Source organism: Chaetodon auriga, chromosome 7 (assembly GCF_051107435.1).
Source record: "Chaetodon auriga isolate fChaAug3 chromosome 7, fChaAug3.hap1, whole genome shotgun sequence".
In the NCBI taxonomy this organism is placed as follows: domain Eukaryota; kingdom Metazoa; phylum Chordata; class Actinopteri; order Chaetodontiformes; family Chaetodontidae; genus Chaetodon; species Chaetodon auriga.
In genome coordinates, this window is record NC_135080.1 from 2,604,202 (window position 1) to 2,625,772 (window position 21,571).

General features: G+C 44.4%; 3 protein-coding genes and 1 non-coding gene across 5 annotated transcripts; 2 read left to right on the forward strand and 2 right to left on the reverse strand.

Annotated features, from left to right (window-relative positions):
* Nucleotides 1-60: 60 nt before the first annotated feature.
* Nucleotides 61-3,150, reverse strand: vstm5 (V-set and transmembrane domain containing 5). The gene is made up of 4 exons (XM_076734722.1): nt 3,069-3,150; nt 1,766-2,092; nt 787-930; nt 61-526 (listed from the first exon to the last, which is right to left on the reverse strand). The coding sequence occupies exons 1-4, from the start codon at nt 3,142-3,144 to the stop codon at nt 495-497; spliced, it is 579 nt and encodes a 192-aa protein (XP_076590837.1). The 5' UTR covers nt 3,145-3,150; the 3' UTR covers nt 61-494.
* Nucleotides 3,151-3,336: 186 nt separating this feature from the next.
* On the reverse strand, nt 3,337-20,961 carry LOC143323093 (protein FAM222B-like). 2 transcript variants are annotated; one of them, XR_013077386.1, is made up of 5 exons: nt 20,822-20,938; nt 18,657-18,784; nt 15,991-18,048; nt 3,604-3,676; nt 3,337-3,411 (listed from the first exon to the last, which is right to left on the reverse strand). XR_013077386.1 is itself a non-coding variant. In XM_076734719.1 (3 exons), exons 2-3 carry the CDS (start codon nt 18,736-18,738, stop codon nt 16,019-16,021), a joined length of 2,112 nt encoding a protein of 703 aa, XP_076590834.1. In that variant the 5' UTR covers nt 18,739-18,784; nt 20,822-20,961; the 3' UTR covers nt 13,935-16,018. The 2 variants fall into 2 exon arrangements, 1 of the variants encoding a protein (XP_076590834.1); XM_076734719.1 differs by lacking the exons at nt 3,337-3,411; nt 3,604-3,676 and having other exon boundaries at nt 13,935-18,048; nt 20,822-20,961.
* Nucleotides 5,442-5,630, forward strand: LOC143323948 (U2 spliceosomal RNA). Its single transcript, XR_013077419.1, has one exon. It is a non-coding gene; the product is annotated as a U2 spliceosomal RNA (small nuclear RNA).
* On the forward strand, nt 7,067-11,903 carry LOC143323092 (transient receptor potential cation channel subfamily V member 1-like). Its single transcript, XM_076734717.1, has 15 exons — nt 7,067-7,288; nt 7,643-7,794; nt 8,021-8,173; nt 8,279-8,416; nt 8,514-8,815; nt 8,939-9,115; nt 9,542-9,697; nt 9,792-9,887; nt 9,978-10,048; nt 10,127-10,292; nt 10,366-10,432; nt 10,519-10,853; nt 11,014-11,138; nt 11,322-11,431; nt 11,563-11,903. Exons 1-15 carry the CDS (start codon nt 7,149-7,151, stop codon nt 11,664-11,666), a joined length of 2,292 nt encoding a protein of 763 aa, XP_076590832.1. The 5' UTR covers nt 7,067-7,148; the 3' UTR covers nt 11,667-11,903.
* Nucleotides 20,962-21,571: the final 610 nt, after the last annotated feature.

Sequence of the window (21,571 nt, forward strand, 5' to 3'; positions counted from 1 at the left end):
AGTTAGGTGTTTTCTAGGGACTTCTGGTAAACACTTCAAAGCATTTTTATTCCTGCAGTCTTATTTTTCCTCATCACTTCTCTTTTTTGAACATGTTGGAAAACTTTCTTCATCTGATTCATCAGTTTTTTCCAGGTTTTTCAAACACCTGATGCAAGTTTAAAGGGTGTTGAGTGAAGCAGAAGAAAATCACAATTCATTTGCTAAAACAATAAATACAGTATGTATTGTTTTCCAGAGTCAGGAGTGATATATTTACATCCGATCCAGTGTCATCAGCAGTGAGGTGTAATGAACGTGTACTCAAAACAAAATGTAAACATAGGACAGGTTTTCAGAACTGACGGGCCGTCGTCATGGATGTTGAGCTGCTGGAGCTTTATGTTCTTTAACACAACACCCGAATGTCCAAAAGCAGTCTTTGTTGCAGCACTGGCAGGTGTGACCAACAGTCTGTGGTGTGCTCTCATGTCCAAATCACAGCTAGACGTCCATCAAAGAGGCTGCAGCTCTGTAGCATCGTTTTCTGCATAAAGGGGGAATTAAGCTCGGTCAATGCAGAGACACCACACAACACAGTGATATGAAAGAGCTTCAGAGGCCTTTGTCCTCAAACACAGTGGATGACTTCAACCTATCACGCCCATCAAGCCACATTTATACACTCCACACAATGATGCAGAAAAACAGCTGAGTAAACTCTGAACTCGAGGACAAACAAACCTGTCATGTATTTATCGGAGAGCTTTATATCATTTTAATTTAGATTCTGTCACGCTGCTTTACCTGGCATCTGTTTCCTGCGTCTCCATGCCACTATCTTCCTGTAAGCCTTGTCTAGTAGCCACACGGCCAGCATGAGAAGGCCGGCCAAGCAGGCCAGTGCTAAGGCAGAGACCGACAGGTACTGGAGATCCTCATACAGCACCTCTGGAGGACAGGGACACAGGAGCCAAATCACGTTTCAGTGAAAAAACACGGTAAAAAAGTACTTTCCAGAGATGCAAACACAACACAAACATGCAGAGATGAGGTAACACTTCAGCAGGAAGACAATACTGTGATTCACTGTTATATAATAACACTGAAAAATACACAAACTAACAAAATCTCACATGTTTATCAAAGAGAGGCAGAACAATGTGTTGTTTACTGATGAATAATTATGATAAACTCAAAGTGTTTTAGGATCTGAAGATACTGACACACATCAGAAATGTGGACGGTTGCCAGTTTTGTTCTCTGTTTTTTGCCTTATTTACTCTGGTAGATTTTATTGTGGTTATCTGTGTACGTTCATGCATTCATCATTCATTTTGCAGAACACGCTCACGCAGTTGCACACATTCACAGATGGAAGCAGGAATCAAACTGGTAGCTTTCCAGTAACGAGGCTGCTTCTAACAGCCGCAGACAGGCTTGGGAAACCAGGGCGGGGCGGCTGTCATTCTGCTACCGCAGTGCCGATGAGCAGGGCACAGCTGTGGTCAGGCTCCTCGGAGGAGCTTAAGACCGAGGCTCTGATTTCATGCTTGAATCAGGAATGAGGCCACCGGCTGTATTTTGCTGCCCATCCCGTTGAAGAATTGTTTGGCAGGTTCTTGCTCTCGTCTGGTTTGCCGTTGCTTTTGTCGAACAGCAGGTATCAGTGTGTGAAAGCAAGCCCTGCCAGCTCATTAAACCTATGACTGCAGGCTGTGCTGTGTAAAAGTCAATGTGACAATGCAGAGATCTTAGCTATTTGCTTCAGGAAGGAGCCACTCACCGTTCACTTTCAGGGCAAAGCCAGCGTCCTTGCTGCTTCCTGTTGTTTCTGTGACAGTGATCACGTAGAATCCAGCATCCTGCAGCCGCAGGTCTGACAGGCCCATAGAGCCATTGGCGAAGACCTGCACTCTGCTGCTGTAGTCCACCGTTATGTTGGTGAACACCCCCTGCTGCCAAGTCCCGATGGTGCGGCTCACCGCTCCTGACATAAAGTTCCATTGAATGGTGGGGATCCCAACGCAGGTAACATCCACAGAGAAAAACACGTCCTCCTGCACGGACCTGGTGAGGCTCCTCTGAGGAGAATGGATGGAGATGGCCCCAGCTTCCAAAGACAGGAGGATGAAGAGATGTGGCGATTTAGATTAGAGATTCAACAGATAGATAGCACACTGTCGGACAAACAGGTGGGTGTGTGACACAGTGCAGCTCCATAAATACCAAACGTGTCACCTGGTAGGTTTTGCATCTCAGGACACAGTTAGTCTCAGCCACTGATAAACTCTGTGAATGATTTGCTTTAAACTGCACGTAGAGGCAGAAAAGTGCCGTCCTGTGCTCGCTGGAGGAGTGAAACTTGTCAAACGAGCTGAAAAGAACCAATTTGAATGTTGTGTTGTGTTGCGAGTTACTGGCCTTGTGACTGTTTTGGCCGCCCCTCATCAAATATTTTCACAGCAGTTTCAGTGTGGATCTGGTTCTGCTGGTGGTGTGTTTGCTTAATGAGGCACAGGTAAAGAATTCCACCTGGGAATACCAATGCTGACGAAGAAACAAGGCAGCGTTTCTGCCCTTCTATTCAGATCTATTCAGTATGTAAACATAGATATGTATATATACATGGTGCTGTGTGAAATAATCTGTGAGGCTATACAGCTCTAATGTGACTGTTCTTCGTTCATTTTAGCAAAGAAGCTGAACACAGTGTTGTTGTTCTTCTGTGCAGCAGACCTCCATTTTACTCTTTCCCAGTCCCTTGTTGTGTTTTCAGATTCAGATTTTCTCTGGGACCTTTGATCCAGACCAGGAGAATCTGATGTTTACATGTACAGGAGCCGTGTGTGCACGACTGTGATGTGCTGACCTACTTGGCTCTACAATGCAGGTAAAGACACAGAGACAGAGACCTGAGACAAAGCTGTGAGTCTCCAGCTTTCACTCCTGCCTGGATGGACCCTCATCCTACAGCCTGAATTCAGTCCTCAACAAATACAGGGTTGCCATGCAGCCATGCTATCAAACACAACAGTCAAAAACGTGAGCTCTCTGGAGAAGAATTAGAAACGTGTTGGAGGGCTTACCTAAGTGACACATATATAATGTGATGCTGAGAAACACAGCAACATCTTGAATATCCCAGAGCTTAAAAGGCCACATTAGAATCTCAGACCCATTGGTCGAACCGCAGTAGAAGAATCTCCTCCGGGTTCTTTTACATTCTGATCTATTGTCCTCTCCGTCTTCCTGCTGTCCTGCCGCCTGTCCTCGTCCCCAGGGCGTCCTGCTCGTGTGTGAGAGAGTTTTCCTCCTTATTATTGTGAGAAATCAGAGTCTGTCAGAGAATTGCTGGAGTTTCCTTCCTCTCTCAGGACTGTGCTGGATTTGTCTTCATACCTGTGCAAGTCACTGCCAGCCAGCACACACCTATCAGACAGGTTGAGCCAGAGATTATTGAGCAAACATGTATTCAGAGTTCTGTGATCTCACACCCACCACACACACACACCCACACACACCCACCCACACCCACCCACACACACACACAAATGAAGAAAGCTGCAGAACACACACGTATACCCATCTCAATTTACCTACCTACGCCCAACAAACACTCACCTGCATATGCAGAAACACATTCGCAAAGTGACACCATGATGGGCTGAATCACCTGGTATTCATGGCGACACACCTGGTAAAACATGTCAAACAGGAAGTGTATGTTCACACATACTGTGTGCACCAAGAAACACACACGCACAGTGAACTCAATGACAGTGATATTTCAGTGTATGAATCCACTACCAGGCCTCGCAACATATTATTTTCTTTCTTTCTTTTTTTTTTTTTTTTTTAATCATTTTCATCTTTATAGACTGCTTTGATACATCTGTCTTGTTTGGGATCAGAGAAATTAATTTGACAGGCTTATCTCAGTAAAGAGGTTTTATTTTAAATCTTTTCAGACTACCTAATAGAGTTTTCCCATCAGTATTTTTTTTATATGAAATGTAGTCTTTTAACTACATTCATGAGGAACCAAACTAGGACCTGTTGGTATGAATAAAATAAATCCTCCATCCTTTCAGCTTCAAAACAAAATGCATTGTAAAACTTGATGTTTCTTTATTCACAACTGTAGTGCAAGACAACAAATGACAGTGGTAGTTTTTCTCATAAGAATATTGTCTCATTAATCGATTATTAATTAATTAATTAATTTACATTATTAATTTTGGAGATATTTTGGGCGGGTTTTTCATGGCTTTGGGCGGAGTTTGAGCAGAGCTCATCAAGCTAACGCCGCCTGTCGCCGGCGGAGGCCTCCGTGCTAACGTCTGTTAGCCGAGGCGAAGAAAACTGTCTGTAAGTTCATTTTTACGAAGTAACTTCACATTTCTGTACGGCGGAATATCGCGTTAATTATTCACTTAACAATTATGGAGAAGCCAAATTGCTGTCGACTTATTTTTGGGTGTGTTTTGATTAGCCAAGTTAGCGCTAACTGTTAGCTAACATGCGAACATGAACGTTTATACTGCTATGCTAATTTTTCCGCTTGTTGCGCAGTAAAAACCGACTCGTGTCAGCGCGTGACATTCAGTGCAAAGTGACATGCTAGCTTTAGGCTAAAAGTAACGTTAGCTTAGTCCAGACTGGCTTGCTTAACTTACTTAGTTCACCTCCATGTCCGCATGCAAAATTATCAGGGTGGCGTTTCATGTAAATTGATCCCACATTTATACAAGGTTCATGTACTTCAGAGATTGTCACTTTGCTTTACGCAGTAATATCACGCAGTTATGCTCTCAAATCACAGTGAGGTGTATTTACAGTTTGTTAGTTTTTCTTTTTTTTTCTTTGGTAGTTTTTTTCTGGCTTTAAATTAGTAATTAAATATTTTTAAAGTACGAAGATATGAAATTGTGGTATATGCATATATTTGGCGTCAACAGTAAATCTGAACATGTAGACGTGCGGCGAGTGCAACTTGCGCTGTTCTCCACTAGAGGGCGCGGGAGCTCCGTTTGTTGTCGGGCAGGCAGTTATCAGATCAAACATTATTTTCTCCCTCAGGGACTTTCTGTGTGCTTTAAATGTTCGTTTTTCATCAAAAGTCAAATGTCATTACTTTTGTTCGTAATTTGGTTTACAGCTCTCTTTCTGACGGTAAACAGCATGGCTCTCACGTTTTAAATTTCATTGGACAAATTTATGTCATGTGACGTGGAAGTGTTCTTTAGCTATACATGCGACAGTCTGTGTTAATATGACACATTTTTCCGTCATTTTTCTGTCATTTCCTGTAATTTGTCTTCGATTTTTCTTATTCGTTGTGTGTAGAGTGCTGTGTTTTCTGTCTCATCGGGTGGAATTGTTATTGAGACTGAAACTCACACCGTCAGTGAGAGTTTTGGTGCCGAGAAATGGCTTCTTCTGTCTGACAAATGGTCATAATAGCTTCTTGGCCTTTTAGTTAAGATCGAGTGTAGTGTCTATTCTTATCAGTTGAATATTTGATATGTCCCTGTCTGGGAACCATATATTAAATTGAATTTGGAACAGGGAGATGGGATAGGGGCTTGCTTCATCGGCTTCATGCTCTGACTTGGTAATGCAGTATTTCCAGAAATGGTGTACCCCTCGTATACTGTGAAATATGAAGAAGTAGAGTAGACCAATTTGAATGGGATTACATTGTCAGTTGAAGGAGGTACTCGCCAATAGGTTTGAAATCGTTTATGTCAGGTATTATTTACTGTTACTTCTCTTCTCACTACAGATTTGTGCTCTGCACCTTTATGGAATGAGCAGAAACTTAAATAGAAGTTGAAAAGTTAATATTATGAAACATTCATGAATTTAAGAAATATTGAAAAGTGGAATCTATGTGATAAAATGTCTGTTTGGTAAGTTCACACACTGATCTTCGTGTTTACAATGATTTAGTAGAAATATATGTAAATGAATGTAGTAGGTGCTGTTTTTTCAGAGGAACCATTGTTGTTCACACTCCGGGTCGGCAGGTGGCAGTAGCATGGAAGCCAGTTGCACATTAACAGTAAATAAAGAAACAGGAAGTAGTTGTAATATGAGAGAAGAAGCGTAGTTTATGTGTTTTTATTCTTCCCTCTGAACTGTCAGATGACCTCTGATCACTGTGATTTAGCTTTGGTTCAGCTGAACTTACTGTTTGGCTCTCTGTCTTTTGTTGGATGTAAAATAGATCCTAGAACTGGTGATTTTATGTTAGCTTTAGGATACAGCAGTGCATGATGGGAAATATGACCATACTGCGTGTGCGTGTCGCCTGAATTTGGGCAATGGCTCCCCCAAGTGGTCACATGGTGCAGTGAGCGCCACAGAATGTGGTTGATAGAATGATCAGTTTATACTTTAATATTTCTGAGGCTGATTAAAGTTGCTTTAATGTTTTTATTATTTAAAAACATTCCTTAATTATTCTGTTGTTTCCCTTATGTGACCTTTGTTCTTACAATGCAAGTAATCTTCTGCTATGAATTTTTTGATAAATGAATAAATCCTCATTGTTGCATCCATCAACTGATATTCCACAACTTACTGTAGCACAGAACACTTTACTGAATAACGTCACTACAGTGTGGACGATGAAGTATCATTGACTAAGGATGAAATGTAGTAAAAATTAAGACTATTTACAACATGGAAGATGCTTGTGGTTGAAGTGTGTAGTGGTAGTCTGTGACCCTTGATTGAGGCTGCCCAGTAAAGCCACACCTTTACCTGTGTGTACAGTAAACACCTGCCCACTGATGCTACAGATCTCATCAGTAACATTAACACAACAAACCCTTTTCTCTGTCTCTTTAACTGCACTCAGATCAGCTCCCCAATTTAAAAAATGTATTACTTTGAATCACAGCGTACATTTAGTGTTTTCTAACGTCAGCAGGACCAACAGTCTGCTCATACTCTTGTTTCCTGCAAGTGGGAAAGTGCAAACAGCAGGTTTGGCCTCTGGGGAGAGGGAGGAGCGTGACCACGGCAACAAACGCCTTTCACACCTCGGTGCTGCCTCACCTTTGCAACTCTACACCTGTGCAACTGGAGCTCTTCATATCTGATGAGCTGTTTGTGGAAGCAAACACACGATCAAGACTTGATTATTAACAACAAAAAAGATGGACGATGGACAGGCAGGGGACAGAATGGAGCAAAAGAAAGGCCAAGAAGAGGACGGGAATAGTCTGGATTGGCTCCTTAGAAAAGACAAGCCGGAGGATATTTCAGCACCCATGGACACAAATGTCTCAATATCAAGGTAACTGGTCCTACTGGGGAGGAACTGGTGTTTGTTTTCCATCTCTTATGAATGTGGCCTTTAATTATGAAACGATGCAGACTGACCGCTGGAAAAATCAGTGTGGTCTTAAAGCTGCTCCGAAAAGCTTTCCCCCCTGAGGGACTGATGAGTGTCAGGTGACATGGTCGCACATTCCGGGTAATCCAGCTTCGGGTTGTTGGAAGTATCTGTTTGTTCACCAGCTGGTTTCTTTTCCCAACACGCTCGTAGACAAATACTGTGTTAACAAAGTGTCCTCCACAGTGTACTGAGAGGTTACCGGTCATGTGATGCCGTGGTGAAATACTATGCGTATGATTTCCTGCATTTCAGACAAACTCATGTCAGTGTTGAGATTTGCAGTAAAGCCTTCAGCAGGGAGCGTGTGTTTGAAGCAGCGTCCCAGGGAGACGCCAGTCAGCTCCGAGGTCTGCTTCACTACCTGCGAGTCAACGATACGAGACTCACAAGCCCAGAATTCACAGGCAAGTAGGAACAAGACCCACCCTCACTGAGAGAAGTACACTAAAATATACTACATACTAGTATACTGAGCATATTAAAGCGTACCTGCATTCAGATGATTAGGATTTTGCACTTATTGAAATGAAGAAAAGTATTGATAAAGTTAGGAGAAATAATCAAAAACTCTTTATACAATGATGTGAATAATGTAATGAGGAACAAAACGCATTTGTGCACAACTTTCAGATGAAACAAACGGGAAAACTGCACTCCTGAAAGCTTTGATGAACCTTAAAGATGGAAAAAACGACACAATTGAAGTCTTCCTCGACATCGCTGAAAAAACTGGAGATCTGGACAACTTGATCAACGCGTCTTACAAAGATCCTCTCTACAAAGGTAAGTGAAACGTGACTCGTTTGGGGTGGAGGAGGTCATAGGATTAAAGTTGCGAGGCTAAGAGTGTGGAGGAAACGTGAACAGCCTGCTTGACACGTGCCGCAGGTCAGACCGCCCTGCACATCGCCATTGAGAGACGGAGCTTTGACCATGTGACGCTGCTGGTCCAGAAGGGAGCAGATGTGCAGGCCAAAGCCAACGGGAAGTTCTTCCAGCACAATGCAGGCCTGGGCTTTTATTTTGGTAGGTAACTGCTTCCTAAAACCACCCAGAAGCTCCATTTTCTCTCCCAGTTGTTTGTAATCGTATCTCTAAACTCACCTTTGTGTATCTCCACCAGGAGAGCTTCCTTTATCGCTGGCTGCCTGCACCAACCAGCCCAACATCGTGTCCTTCCTCATGGAAAACCCGTACAGGAGAGCTGACTTGACTGACCAAGACTCACAAGGAAACACTGTCTTGCACACTTTGGTGGTCCTTGCAGACAATATGACAGGAAACACAGATATGATTGAAAGGATGTACGACGAGATCCTGATTCAGCACCACAAACTGGAGAAGACAGGAGTTCAGCTGGAAGCCATTAAAAACAATCAGGGGTTGACTCCTCTGAAGTTAGCGGCCAAGCTGGGAAAGATTGGGGTATGTCTGTGTTGAAGGTGTTATTTATCATGGGATGGAGCGTGACCTGTTAAAACACACTGTCAGGAGTCACTGCACTGTCACACATGATCCTTATCTCTGCTCTGATCTCTCATTGGCCAGCTGTTCAGGCACATGTTGCAGCGGGAGTTCATGGACGAGGCAATGAGGCCGCTGTCCAGGAAGTTCACAGAATGGGTCTACGGACCTGTTCGCTCCTCACTTTATGACTTGAGCTCCATTGACACCAACGAAGACGGCTCCGTGCTGGACATCATCGTCTTCGGCAGTGAAATTCCGGTTAGAAATATCTATTTTAACTTCTAGTGATGTGCTCATAAACACGTAGGTAATTAGTTTCCAACAGTGGTTTTTAATCAGTGACAGGGATAGTGGCTGTGGTCACATGTATTTGTCCAGGAGCAGCGTATTTAGACCACAATCAACAAAATAAAGAGCACAGTAAAGCGTAATTATGCACAGTGTGTGCTAATGCTAAGTCAACAAATATCATCTACACAGTATGATCTGAATGTGACTATGACTGTGGAAATGATGCTAATGGCTAATCAACGATAACGGAAGAATGATCAAAGAAGTGAATCACTCTGAAGTTAATGTCAACAGGCCTTCATCACCTCCACAGAGTGCTTATGAAAGGTCTTTGCAGTGGCTGCAGTTTGACAGTAAACAAGTGTTTTAATCGACCTGTGACCGTTTCCTCAGAATCGCCCTGAGATGCTGCAGTTTGAGCCTCTGCGCAGTCTCCTCCAGGATAAGTGGGACAGATTCGCCTCCAAGTTATTCCTGATGAATTTCTTGGTTTACCTGATCTACCTCATCATCTTCACCACCGTGGCCTCCTACAGAAAGGAAGGACAGGTAAGAGGAAAACCATCCTCTGACCTAAAACAGGACAGTCTGTGGTTACAGGGCTTCATCAGTTTAAGCTGGGACTCCACCTTCTGACCTGCAGCCGCCGTTTCCCATTGAGGACGTCCCGCTGGACTACCTGCGGTGCATTGGGGAGCTCGTCAGTGTCTTCGGAGCTGTGTGGTTTTTCTACAAAGCGGTGAGAAAGTGGAATCTGGTCCAGTGATTCACACAAAAAGAATCAACGTTATTTTCAGATTAAATGCACGTGTGACTCCTAATTCCTCAGATAACCATTTTCAAGAGGAACCGCCCAAACTTCAAGTCCCTGTACATCGACGGCTTCAGTGACATCCTGTTGTAAGTCCTGCCACGAAGCCGTGTGTTGTGTGTTAGCATCATGGCGTTCTCACCAGTCTTGGCTGTCGGTGTTCGCAGCTTCCTGCAGGCGGCGCTCCTCCTGATCGGCACGGTTTTGTACGGCTGTGGACGCAGAGAGTACGTCGGCTTCCTCGTGCTCTCGCTGGCTCTCGCCTGGATCAACGTGCTTTACTACTCCAGAGGCTCTAAACAGTTGGGCATGTACAGTGTCATGATGGAGAGAGTAAGAGTGAATTTTCACTAAGCAGAAGTCTCAGGATGGGCTTCCCTGGTTTAATGTCTGTTTCTCTTTTCAGATGATCCTGGGTGATCTCTTAAACTTTCTATGCGTCTATGGTGTTTTGCTTGTTGGGTTTTCTGCTGGTAAGACTGAGGCTCATGCAGAACAAAGGCTTCAGATGCTTAACATGGTTCAAGACTCCTGACTTCAGTTTTCTCCTCATCCTCAGCTATCGTTGCTCTCATAGACGACTCCCCTGCAGCTCATAAAAAACCGGCCAATGACACACTGGCACAAGGAAGGAGCTTCGGCCTCGAGCCGTTCAAGTGCGAGAAGCCAAGTTACAACGACATCAAATTTACTACGCTGGAGCTGTTCAAGTTCACGATTGGGATGGGAGATCTGGAGTTTACCGATCACGTTCAGTACAAGGAAGTTTTCTACATCCTGCTCATCCTGTACATCGTCCTCACATACATCCTGCTGCTCAACATGCTCATCGCTCTGATGGGCAACACAGTCGAAAGAATCTCCGAAGAAAGTGAAAACATCTGGAACCTGCAGGTGGGAAGTTCTCAACGATGTCTGGATACAAATGGAGCCGAGACAGGAAATTTAGTTTAATGATGCTTTTTTCTTAATGAGAGCTCTGAAATGTGATTCATTCCACTACAGTGTTTCTGTATTTTGTGCAAACCGCTGACGTTTAGTTGCTCCTCCTCAGAGGGCTTTTACAATTGTGGACATGGAGAGGACTCTGCCGAGGTGCCTGACCAGCAAGCTTTACTCCGGGGTGTCAAAGATGGTGTGTCTCAGAAACGAGCAGGACGAGAGGCGCAGACTTTTGAGGTAAACCATCACAGGGTGAGAAACACGTTGGGTCAAGCTTGGTGTAAACTTGATCGCTGGAAGACCTCTTTAGAGGGTCAGCGCACCCATAAACCTTTGAAAAACCTCTATTGTTTAAACAGTTTATGATGATGTTGAGTATTTCTAGCGTTCCACATGATGCAGGATGTTCTTCGACTTCAGGGTGGAGGAAATGAACTGGAGACAGTGGAGGTCCGATCTTGGCTTTATCCAGGAGGAAGACCCCGGGGACCACATGATGAAGGCCCAGCGCGACGACCACCAGACTCACGGTAGAGCAACAAATCTCTTCATCTTAAACACACAGGGCCCAAAATATCGTCCCAATCTTGACTGAAAGGTGTGAACGGAAGCCGCGAAGCGTTCAGTCTGTTTCTGAACGAGTCGCCGTTTAATCTTTCAGGGACACTGTGGAACCTGAATCCGCTCCTGCAGAGGATTCGTACCAGACGTCAGCAACCACAGCAAGCCCCCCCAGGTCATCCCAACACAAAATCTAAAATTTAGCTTTTGAGTTTCCATTTTAAAATGTGAAGATTGAGGTTTCATCGGTGGATTTTCATGGATACGACGACAAAGGTTTCTTAATTTCTTAAAAAAAAACACTTAATTACACCTTTACACCAACTTTGAATCTGTTTGCAAGCATCAAATCTAACTGAAATACAAACTCACTGTGACTCTTCACTCATCCTCACATGAACATAACAAAGACAGTCGCCCGGAAAAGCTTTGTGTTTGCAAACTTTATTTTGGTTAGGGGGAATGTTTGTGCAAGACATTTTATTCCTGAAGGTTAGGCAAAACTGGAATATCACATTTTCACAAAGTAGAGAAAGAAAGCCCCCTCCACCACCGTTCACAACACGACAACTCTTTGATCATCAAAGACAATCATAGAAATTGGAGTAAAAATAAATCTAGAGAGAATTGTTACACACCTGAGCCCCAATAAATATTGCCATCTGAGTCGACCGACAGGGTGAGCTACAATGTGCTTCAGTAGATTCTTACCGTGCATATTGACGTGTACTGTTTCTGCATGGTGTGAAATGGAACCACAAACATACACAGTTCTGATCAGAACATCTGAATCCTGCTTGCTGGGGGAGGAAAATAAAGAATTGGGGTGCGGACAGAAACCACTCGCTCTAGATTTCTTTTATGCTCGCTTCACATCTTTTCACTTTTACTTCACAAGATTTTCTTTAACCGTCCAAATGAGGGCAGCAGCTCTCCTTTATGTCACCTGGTTGTTGCTCATTCCTGTTAGAACACAACAAGCTCGCCGAGGCTTTTGGCCGGGGTGGTTCCAGAGAGGGACGCTTGGTCACTTTGGTCAGTGAGTCAGCAGCAAACAGTTCACACATCCCGACGGAGTCGAGGAATCGTGGCACACTTCAGGACTTCAGTCCATGACACAGCATCAGTAGTTACACGAAGTAGCTTGGTCCCCCATCAGAGATTAAACTTTGTGCACCTTTGTCAGCGTGCACACCTGTGTGCAAGTACCCAAGCTTAACATACACACACACAAGCACCCATTCACACGTTTCTCCATACTAAGCCCAGTGGAGGCACTTCATATGAAACGGTAGAACCTGACTATGTCGGGCTGTAACGAGGCAGTTCAAAACAAACAGGGCAGGTCTGTCAAATGGTTTAGTGTTGATTTAGAGGGAACCCAAAGGGGCCCGGGAGGAGCCGCAGTGGGTCAGACTCCTGAAAGCCACTTTGAATACTGGTCAGTTATTATGGATTCAGAATAACCTCAAATGTGGCTGGTGGCACATTTGAGAGGTGGCGACCTTCGCCCTGCGCCCATCCCCTATATAGTAACTTATTTTCATTGATACAGCCCATTCATCATTACTATTCATACACACGCACACACAAATCATACTAGTGTGTGTTAAGATTAAAGACATATAGCAGCTTTAAGGGGCAGGCACATCAAAAATGAGCCAGGAAAAAAAAACCAAACTGCCATCAAGTATGAAGACCAAAATCCAGAGAAGCTACGGTTTGCATGTCAGCTGTCTCTCTGAAGGCGGCGCGTCATCCCGTCATTCTTTCTCCCTTTTGACCTGCTCTGTGTTCTGAGAGCGATTCAGAGAAGACAAACTAACTGCTCAGCGCTGTGAACGATGCCGGATTAACGCACGGATGCAAACCTCTTATTTGCTTCTGAGTGCAGACGGTTCAGTTTCCGCCGTCTGCGTCAGTATGTGTAACCTATGGCACCTAATGTGAAAACACCTATGGCTTCAGGATGCAGTGGTCCAAAAAATAAATTAAACTATATAAGGATATTTATTAAGTATACCAACTAAAACACAGTCCAAATACTTTAAAATAACTGCTACAGCCCTGTTCTACATACCTATTAATTCAGCTAAATACTATTCATATTTTACTCTTAAAATCATCTTAAATCCTTGATAGGCAACATTTGAGACAGTGGGACAGGTCATTTATCATCATTACCTTAATATTTCAATTCAAGGCAACATCACCCATTCCCACCGCCTGCACACATTAACGCCGCCCAATGATCTGACAGTACAGTTTCAACAGATCTCAAATGAACCGAAGAAAAAATAACTTACTCTTTCTCACAATGACGCCATACTTAAGTTGGGATCCTGGCAAAGAAAGTTAGTTAAGTATTAAGTTGAGGATAACTACTGTGACATTTAAGGCTTTTTCAGAGCAATATATGCCCAGACAACATCAACCCCAAAAAGAAGAGGACATGGGTCCAGAGCTTCATGCTAGAAACATCTAGCAAAACATAACCTGCATTAAATGTCTTGACTTTTTTTCTGTATAGGTAGCAGAAATACAGCACAGGGTGAGGCCAGTGACTCGCAGATGAACAGCCCACCAAAGCCACACAGATAGTCCACACCACGCCAGTACACTTGTATTACAGTAGTAAAGTGGTGAGGAAATGTTTTGGAGGGGAAATGAAGCTTTTTCCCAGCTTGCATTATTTGAAGTACTTGCACGTTTGCAAGTGATCAATTTGCCTTTCACACACTGACATTCGCCATTTTAATATTAATGGGATGCCATTCTGCTTCACATTAGCTTCAGACAAACAGGGGCTAATGGAGTTTCTGCCCCTTTTGCCAAATGTTAAGTATAACATTTAAAAAGTTATTTCTACAGTTCAAGTAGGACCATCTACAGAAATACAACAAAAACTGTAATGAAAGAATAACTACTTCAAAAGCAACTCTTGAAAGATTACACACGAGGGCACTTTAGACTTTCCAAACCAAAGAAAAACTACTTGCAACTTGAGAAACGACGTGAATCTAAGAAATGGAGAACGTTACTGTTTTTGCTAGTGCTGGCTTTGTCTCGTTTTGAGCTAAAACTCGGCTTTTTTGCACACTACCTGGACCACTGACGGTGCAGCTTGGAGGCCGTGTGGTATCCTGATTGAGGAGCTGTGGCTCTCACTTAAGCCCATTAACAAGTGTACACCTCAACTACGGGCGGGACAAAACCTTTTCAACAGTCTTATTAATTGCATATACATGTAACCTTCTTATTTCAATGGATCACAAACCTGTTAAGAGGATAAATAATTTCAAATAAAAACATTACGCGAGGACATCCTAAATCTCGCCTTTGGGCAGTTGTAAGGCCACAAATGCAGAAAAAAGTTGAATTGTTCCGTGTCAACCTGGGAAAAGCACTGTGACAATCATGTGGCAAGCGTTTTTTCTAAGCTGCAAATGAATATTTTATACACGAACAAAGAAAGCACATCCATACCAGTGATGAAAAGAGGAATTCTACTCAACAGTCGACAAGAATCTCAATAACCCTTCATCTGCAACAAAAATACGGCATGGCTTAAAGGGAAAATCCGCCACGTTTTATTTGGATGTCCAATCAGTGTCAAGTCAAATGAGGCAATAAATTCATCAGTGCTCAACGACAGAGAAAGCCAAGTTCACCAGCTGCACAGTGAGCGCCGTCATGTGACGTGCGGGTAGCCAGGTGTGCAAGCTTCACCTCAAAGACAAACACACCAGCTACGCTTCCATCAGTGAAAATGACATCCCAAAATACGAGTGCAGAGGATGTTATGGATGAGGATACATGTTACAGTGTTTTTGGCTGACTCGGATTCAGCCGTTTTTATTCCAGTGGATTAACTGTTTTGATGGAAACATCGCCTGTCACCGCAAGAGCTACCACAGAAGCAGTTCTGAGTCGTCAGCCATTTGTTTATATGTCTGTCTGAACATGTGAACGCTAAGCCTCATTTGAAGCCAATTAAATAACAAGATAATGCTGCTTTTGTCCCTCATACTGCGGTGCTGGCTCGGCTAGCGTTAGCTGTGTGTTAAGATGAAGCCTGCTCTGCTCCTCACCACTTTGTGTCACTGCTGTATGTAAATGTACTTGTTACACATGTGAAGAAGAAATGGTCAAACTACAGGAGCTCATTTGATTGGGAACATTGGGTAACTTTGATTAGCATGCAGCAGCTAGCTTGCTCAGTGGGTGTGCATCCTGGGACATGTAGGCACTGCCGGCATGGCTCCACGAGCAGGAGAACTCAACTCTCTTGGTCCATATACCGCACTGAGTGATTTATTGATTCAACTGACTACATTTACCGTCAACACTGATTGGACATCTACATAAAATGTGCCCAAATTTCACTTTAACCTGAGGAATACTTTGAAACATCACCATCTGGTGGGTCTACAAATCAAGCTCTGAAGCAATAAAATGTAATTGATCACTTGCAAGATCTTAAAGAATAAACCACAGAAGCTGCAAGTAGCTGTTGAAAATAACTCACAACACAGCGAGGGGAGATAAGCGCACACTTAACGGTAGCCTGGGTGATGAGTGTGAACGGCTCCACTGTTGTTGGGCTCCTGAACTTGACCCATGGCTGACCGGTGCATCTTCTCCATCACATCCATGTTCTGCTCCTGAAAGCTGGGCATCTGGAAGTCCCCTCCTAAGAAATCCACATTCTGCATCAGCTTGGACTGGCCAGTGGGACCCTCTTTACCTGGCCGGTACTTTGCCCCCGGGATGCGGTCCGTAGAGGCAGCAGCCTGCGCACCCTGGAAAGCCACTGGGAGGTCCTGAGGACCGGATCCATTGTTACCTGCTGTGGCTGGGATGCTGCACCATGGTGGCTGCATGTAGTGGCCATTAATGTAAGGCAGTGAACCTCTCGGGCAGTTGACAGGGGATGAAGGTCGTTGTTTTTCTACAGGGTGTTTTAGAGGAAACTGTGCAGTGTTAGGTAGCTTGTGGGAATAGTTGAGGTTTCGAGAGGGGAAAGCACACTCAGTTGGAGGCTCCATCCTGGGGTTCTTGCAGGGATGGGCCCCCTCAGGTGGCTGCTGCATGTGGGCCAGTTGATGCTGAGCCCAGGAGCGCTGCTGCTGCTGCTGCTGTAGTTGTTGTAAATGTTGCTGCTGTAACTGTTGCTGCTGCTGTTGTTGTTGTTTCTGCTGATGTAAATGGTGCTGAAGCTGCTGCTGCTGTTGTTGTTGTTGCTGCTGCTGCTGCAGGTGTACCTTCTCTGGGTCCGTGTGAAAGGCAGGTATACTGTTAGTAGCAGCTATATTGGGCTGTGAATGGAGAGCAGCACTGGCAGTCTGAGCCGTAGCTTTGTCTGGGGGTCCCACCATGAGGCAACTAGGCACAGAGCCCAGAGCCGGGTGGTGAGAGGACACCCTTGAGCTGGCGTTGATCAGCAGGTTGCGGCTGATGGGGCTGGGGTTTGCAATCTGGCCCTCACAGACTGAGGTGGTGCCCATGCCAGCCCGTGCCTGGCACAACTGGTTGATTTGGTGCACAATGCTGCTCAGGTCACCAGGCCGGTTCTGATGCAGGCTGGCTGCCATGGACAGTGGGATGGTGGAGGTAGATACAGTTACATTTGGTGGGGCGTCTGCATCAGGGAGCTTCCGGGGCCCAAACGCCCCCGGCGGCGGCTGCTGGAGGCTATTAGGTATGGTAGGAGGTCCTGCACCCACAGCCTGGGGAAGGGGCTGTGAACCAACTAGCCCCTGGGTGTGCTGCAGGCTCGGATGCTGAGCTCCATCAGACATGTGGCGCAGATCCTGAGTCACACCTTGCTGTGTCAGTAAAGCTTGCGGAGGAGCCGGCTGATGCTTTAGTGTCTGCAGATGAGAAAGATGCTGCTGTGGTACGACTGGTGGACAAGACTGGCTCTGCTGCTGCTGCTGTAGAGCCTGGGTGTGAGGCAGACTCGGCTGCCTCTGTATGCCTTGCGGGTGAGCCAATCTTTGCTGCTGTGAAGTCTGAACTTGGGACAAGCTCTGCTGTCGCTGCAGAGCTTGTGAATGAGCCATGCTCCTTTGCTGTAAAGCCTGTGGGTGAGGCATAGTGTGAGGCTGCTGTAAGGTCATTGGATGAGTCATGCTCTGTTGTAGTGCCTGTGGGTGAACGGTACCCTGTTTCTGGGCTGCCTGGACTGCAGGCTGAGAGGGGCCCTGCAGGTGAGGAGCAGGTTGAGGAAGATTTAAAGTGCTTTGAGTGGCATACGGCCCGCTGTGAGGGTTCATGATGGCCTTCTGAAGCTGTCGGGCGCGGCTACCGTCCGACTCTTTGATGACGCCTTTGGCAGGCGCGCGGAGGACAGCCAGCAGGCCCCTACTGGAGCTGACCTGAGAGGGGTAGGGACTGTGGCGCTGGCTGGACGAGGACGTGTCAAGCCCGTTGACTGTGCGGCGAATGTGCTTCCTTTGAGGTACTTTGACACTGTTGGGGAAGATCTGGATGGTCAGAGGGCTGTTGGCAACTTTCTTAGCATAGGCATCCAACTCTGCTGGGGTTGGATAGCTGGCAGATCTCATCTTCTGTGTAGTTTCCCCTGAAATGTGTATACAGTCAGACAACTAGAAATGCCTCACAAAACACACTGGATGGGTTCTGACAATAAATCATAACATCATATACTAAAAGGTCCTGTAGCATTACACTGTTTGACAGTTAGCAGCATGCAGCTTGAGCTACATTGGAGCTTTCTCTGTTCCAGCTCTCTGTTTAGAGTTCTGGAGTCACTGAAGCTGGTACGGCACTTTATGGACAACAAAACCTCACTTTGCCTCCATTAATGCTTTGCATAAAATGCTTGGAGCCTTTAATAGGCTGAGTGAAAAGCTAGCACAACAATCAACAAAACAAAATAACCATGTATTCAACTGAAGTGTTCAGCTTATGAAGCCAGGATCAGGTACACTGTTCAGCTTTAATTTAACCAAACGGGCAGGTAGAGGTGGGTATTTCATTATAGTTTAAGTTACAGAATTAAGAAACATTACGTCGCCCTTGAATGTTTACCTATAAGGTTGACACTTTCTTGTTGTCTAACTTGTGTAAAATCGCAGCGTCGACACACCGTCTGATCCCTAATGCTGAACAATGAGGAAATGATTTCAAAGGAAATACAACCAGGACATGGTGGAAGAAAGCACTTACATTTCTGAAGTCCAGTGTTCATCTGCGTGCGGGAGAGAAGTCTGATGGTAGGGTCACCTGATGCTGGCAGACAGGCCAGCATGTCACTATTCCACTAATGCAGCATGGGACACCTTCTCCTCACCATACTGGGGAGAAACAGAGCAGGCGCAAGTCAGCCGCTGACAGACACTTACGTTGGTGTGAAATGACTTTGCTATCGCCCATTTTCACATCCAGTACAGTTTGACCTTTAGCAAATGGCAGCTTGTAATAAACTGACATCATGGTTCTATAAAAGCTGGCTGTGTACACCCTGCAGCTAGCAAAGAGCTGAGATGGAGATGGAAAAAGATGTTGTTTTCCCTGAACATAACAGCACAGACGCAGCATGATGGCGGGCTGCAAGCCAACCAGCTATCTTCTTCAAACTCACACAAGGTTTAAAAAAAAGGCAAAATTGGCTCCGCTGAACATGTTTTAGTAGGTCATAATGTGAAAAGATAGACCCCATTGAATTCAAATGCACAGCACTTTATCTCAATTACAAGCTTAGTCCAAAAAACTTTTAGACAACTATTGTAGAGACTGTCCCATTTTAACAAGTCAATTTTAGGTATTGACAGTTAAAGCAAGAGCGGCAGTGAACCAGTGATGAATCATACACCGTCTGCAAATTGATAATGAATCTGCAAAATGATGTGTGAGTAAACCATAATCAGTCTAATTACTGGTCAGACTTGGACGAGCTAGACAGCTCAACAAGAGCAGTGCCGCTGCCCACACTGGAATCTCATTTTAATGCCACACACATTTCACATTCTCACATTTCCATATGTAAATTTGGGAATAAGTATAATAATAATAAAGAGTTTTTGCTTCCTTCCTCCTGTGCCTCCAGTGGAAGCGATCAGGGACAAAGTAGGCCTGCAAACAATGATTGTTTTCATTAGCAATTCAGCCAATTATTTTCACAATTAACTGATTAACTGTATAATCAATAAAATGTCAGGGAGTAGTGAAAAGGCCCAGCCAACAGTCTAAAACCCAAAGATTTTCAATTTACTATCTGATACAACAGCATGTCCGATGTTTCACAGACTGTCTCGGCTGTAGTGATCTGGCTTTGCAGCCATCACCAGCTGAAACATGTTGTGAGCTTGTGTCAGAGGTATTACACAAAGAAGCAGTGTTCACAACAAGGACACAAAGGAGAGTTTAAGCAAACATCCTCGCCTCCATTAGCAACAGTGTCAGATTCATGGAAAATGAAAAAAATAGCTGGTTGCAGGCCTGCTGTAGATTTTACTCCCCATCTGTTCCACTGGGAAGGGATCTCTCGGGTAATTACGTGTTCTCATGGTTCAGTAACATCATTTTGCAGATTCATCATAGATTTGCAGACAGTTTATGATTCATCGTGTGTTCACTTCCTCTGTCCAAACACATGTCTGACTTGTTCCAGTGATACAACCTTAATGACTGAATTCTTCCTAGATTCACCTTCTCAGATAAGGTGTCGTCTCAGATAACGTGCTCAGCTGTTTGTGTAAGCATACGTTCAATAAGACTCCGAGCTCTCCTGTTTGATCTGGATATGAAACCGATGCTCTTATGCTGACTGGGTTCAACCTTTTCATCCTCTGTGTCCCACAGGATGACTCAGTGAGTGTTGTTAGAGGAAAAGAGGATTTTCATGAATGCAGACTGCATAATGTGACCTTTTCCACAGACACACACCTCGTCCTCAGCTAACGCCTTAGTTAACCTCTGACAGATTTTCTGAAGGTGTCGAATTACATATTTAATACAGTCTCACAGTGGGCTAGGTTAACTTTCAGACAGCCCATCTGTAGCTAGGTAACGTTAGCCATCTGTCTAGCCATCCAGCCTTAATCTGCTGTAGTTTAAAACAGCTGCTAACACGAGTAACGAGCTAATAAATGTAGCTCGACTATTTCAGGAAGCAAACGCAAGCTGGGCTGACGGTGGGGCCACCACACCTCCCATAGTGGAAATCAAAAACGGTGAAATTACATCGTTCAATAGGCTACCTCGAGTCAAGCACCACAATAAATAAGGAGCTTCTTTGTGCTTATTGTGAGCAGGCCAGCTGGTTAGCAAACTTTAGCTTTTCATTGACGAAAAACACCGACGCGACCCGTATTAAAGGGGGTAATACTTACTCCTCACGAATCTACGAGTAAGGAAACTTCATTTTGTGGCGATTTAACGTTGATATTGTTTTAAAAATGAAGAGACCATCCCCAGTGTGTTGATTCTCCGTGCTGCTGTCCGGCTACGGCAGCAAACATTTGTTGGGCATGCGCAAACGGAAGGACCCCAGAGCTGCATTTAGGTGTCGACGGCAAAGCCTGGTCAATAATACAATCGAACAGGACGTTTCTGTAGTAAAGCCAAGATACAAACTGAGGGGCGGAGGCTGTGGTAGAAATACCCTGATCAGCAGCACTATAAAATACTTCAGTACATAAAAATCCTGTTTTTAAATTGAAGCAGAGAGCTTTTGGCACCAAAAATGTGCTTTTTTTCTGTAAATAAGTAGTCTACACATTATGCATATGTAGTATTAACGTAAACTTTCTAAATTACTGTCCACACAACCTGACATAATTTCAGAAGTGGAAGGGGTACAATGAAGTTCTTCCACCAGATAAGAAACTGTTTTGCTCAGTAACATTTTATTTTAAAAAGAAGCTAACAAGCACAAGTTCAGAATTGGTTTCCAGTTTTCCTGCCAACATAAACTATTCATGATAATTATATTTAACATCACTGATCTCAACCATTTGTGGAGAATGAAGTTTCTTTTAGTGATAGATAAAATTTACACATTAAAATGAGCTTCCTTTAAGTTTGTGAGCTCCTGTCACCTGCCACAAATGACCTTTTTCAATATGGCGGGAAGGGTTAGG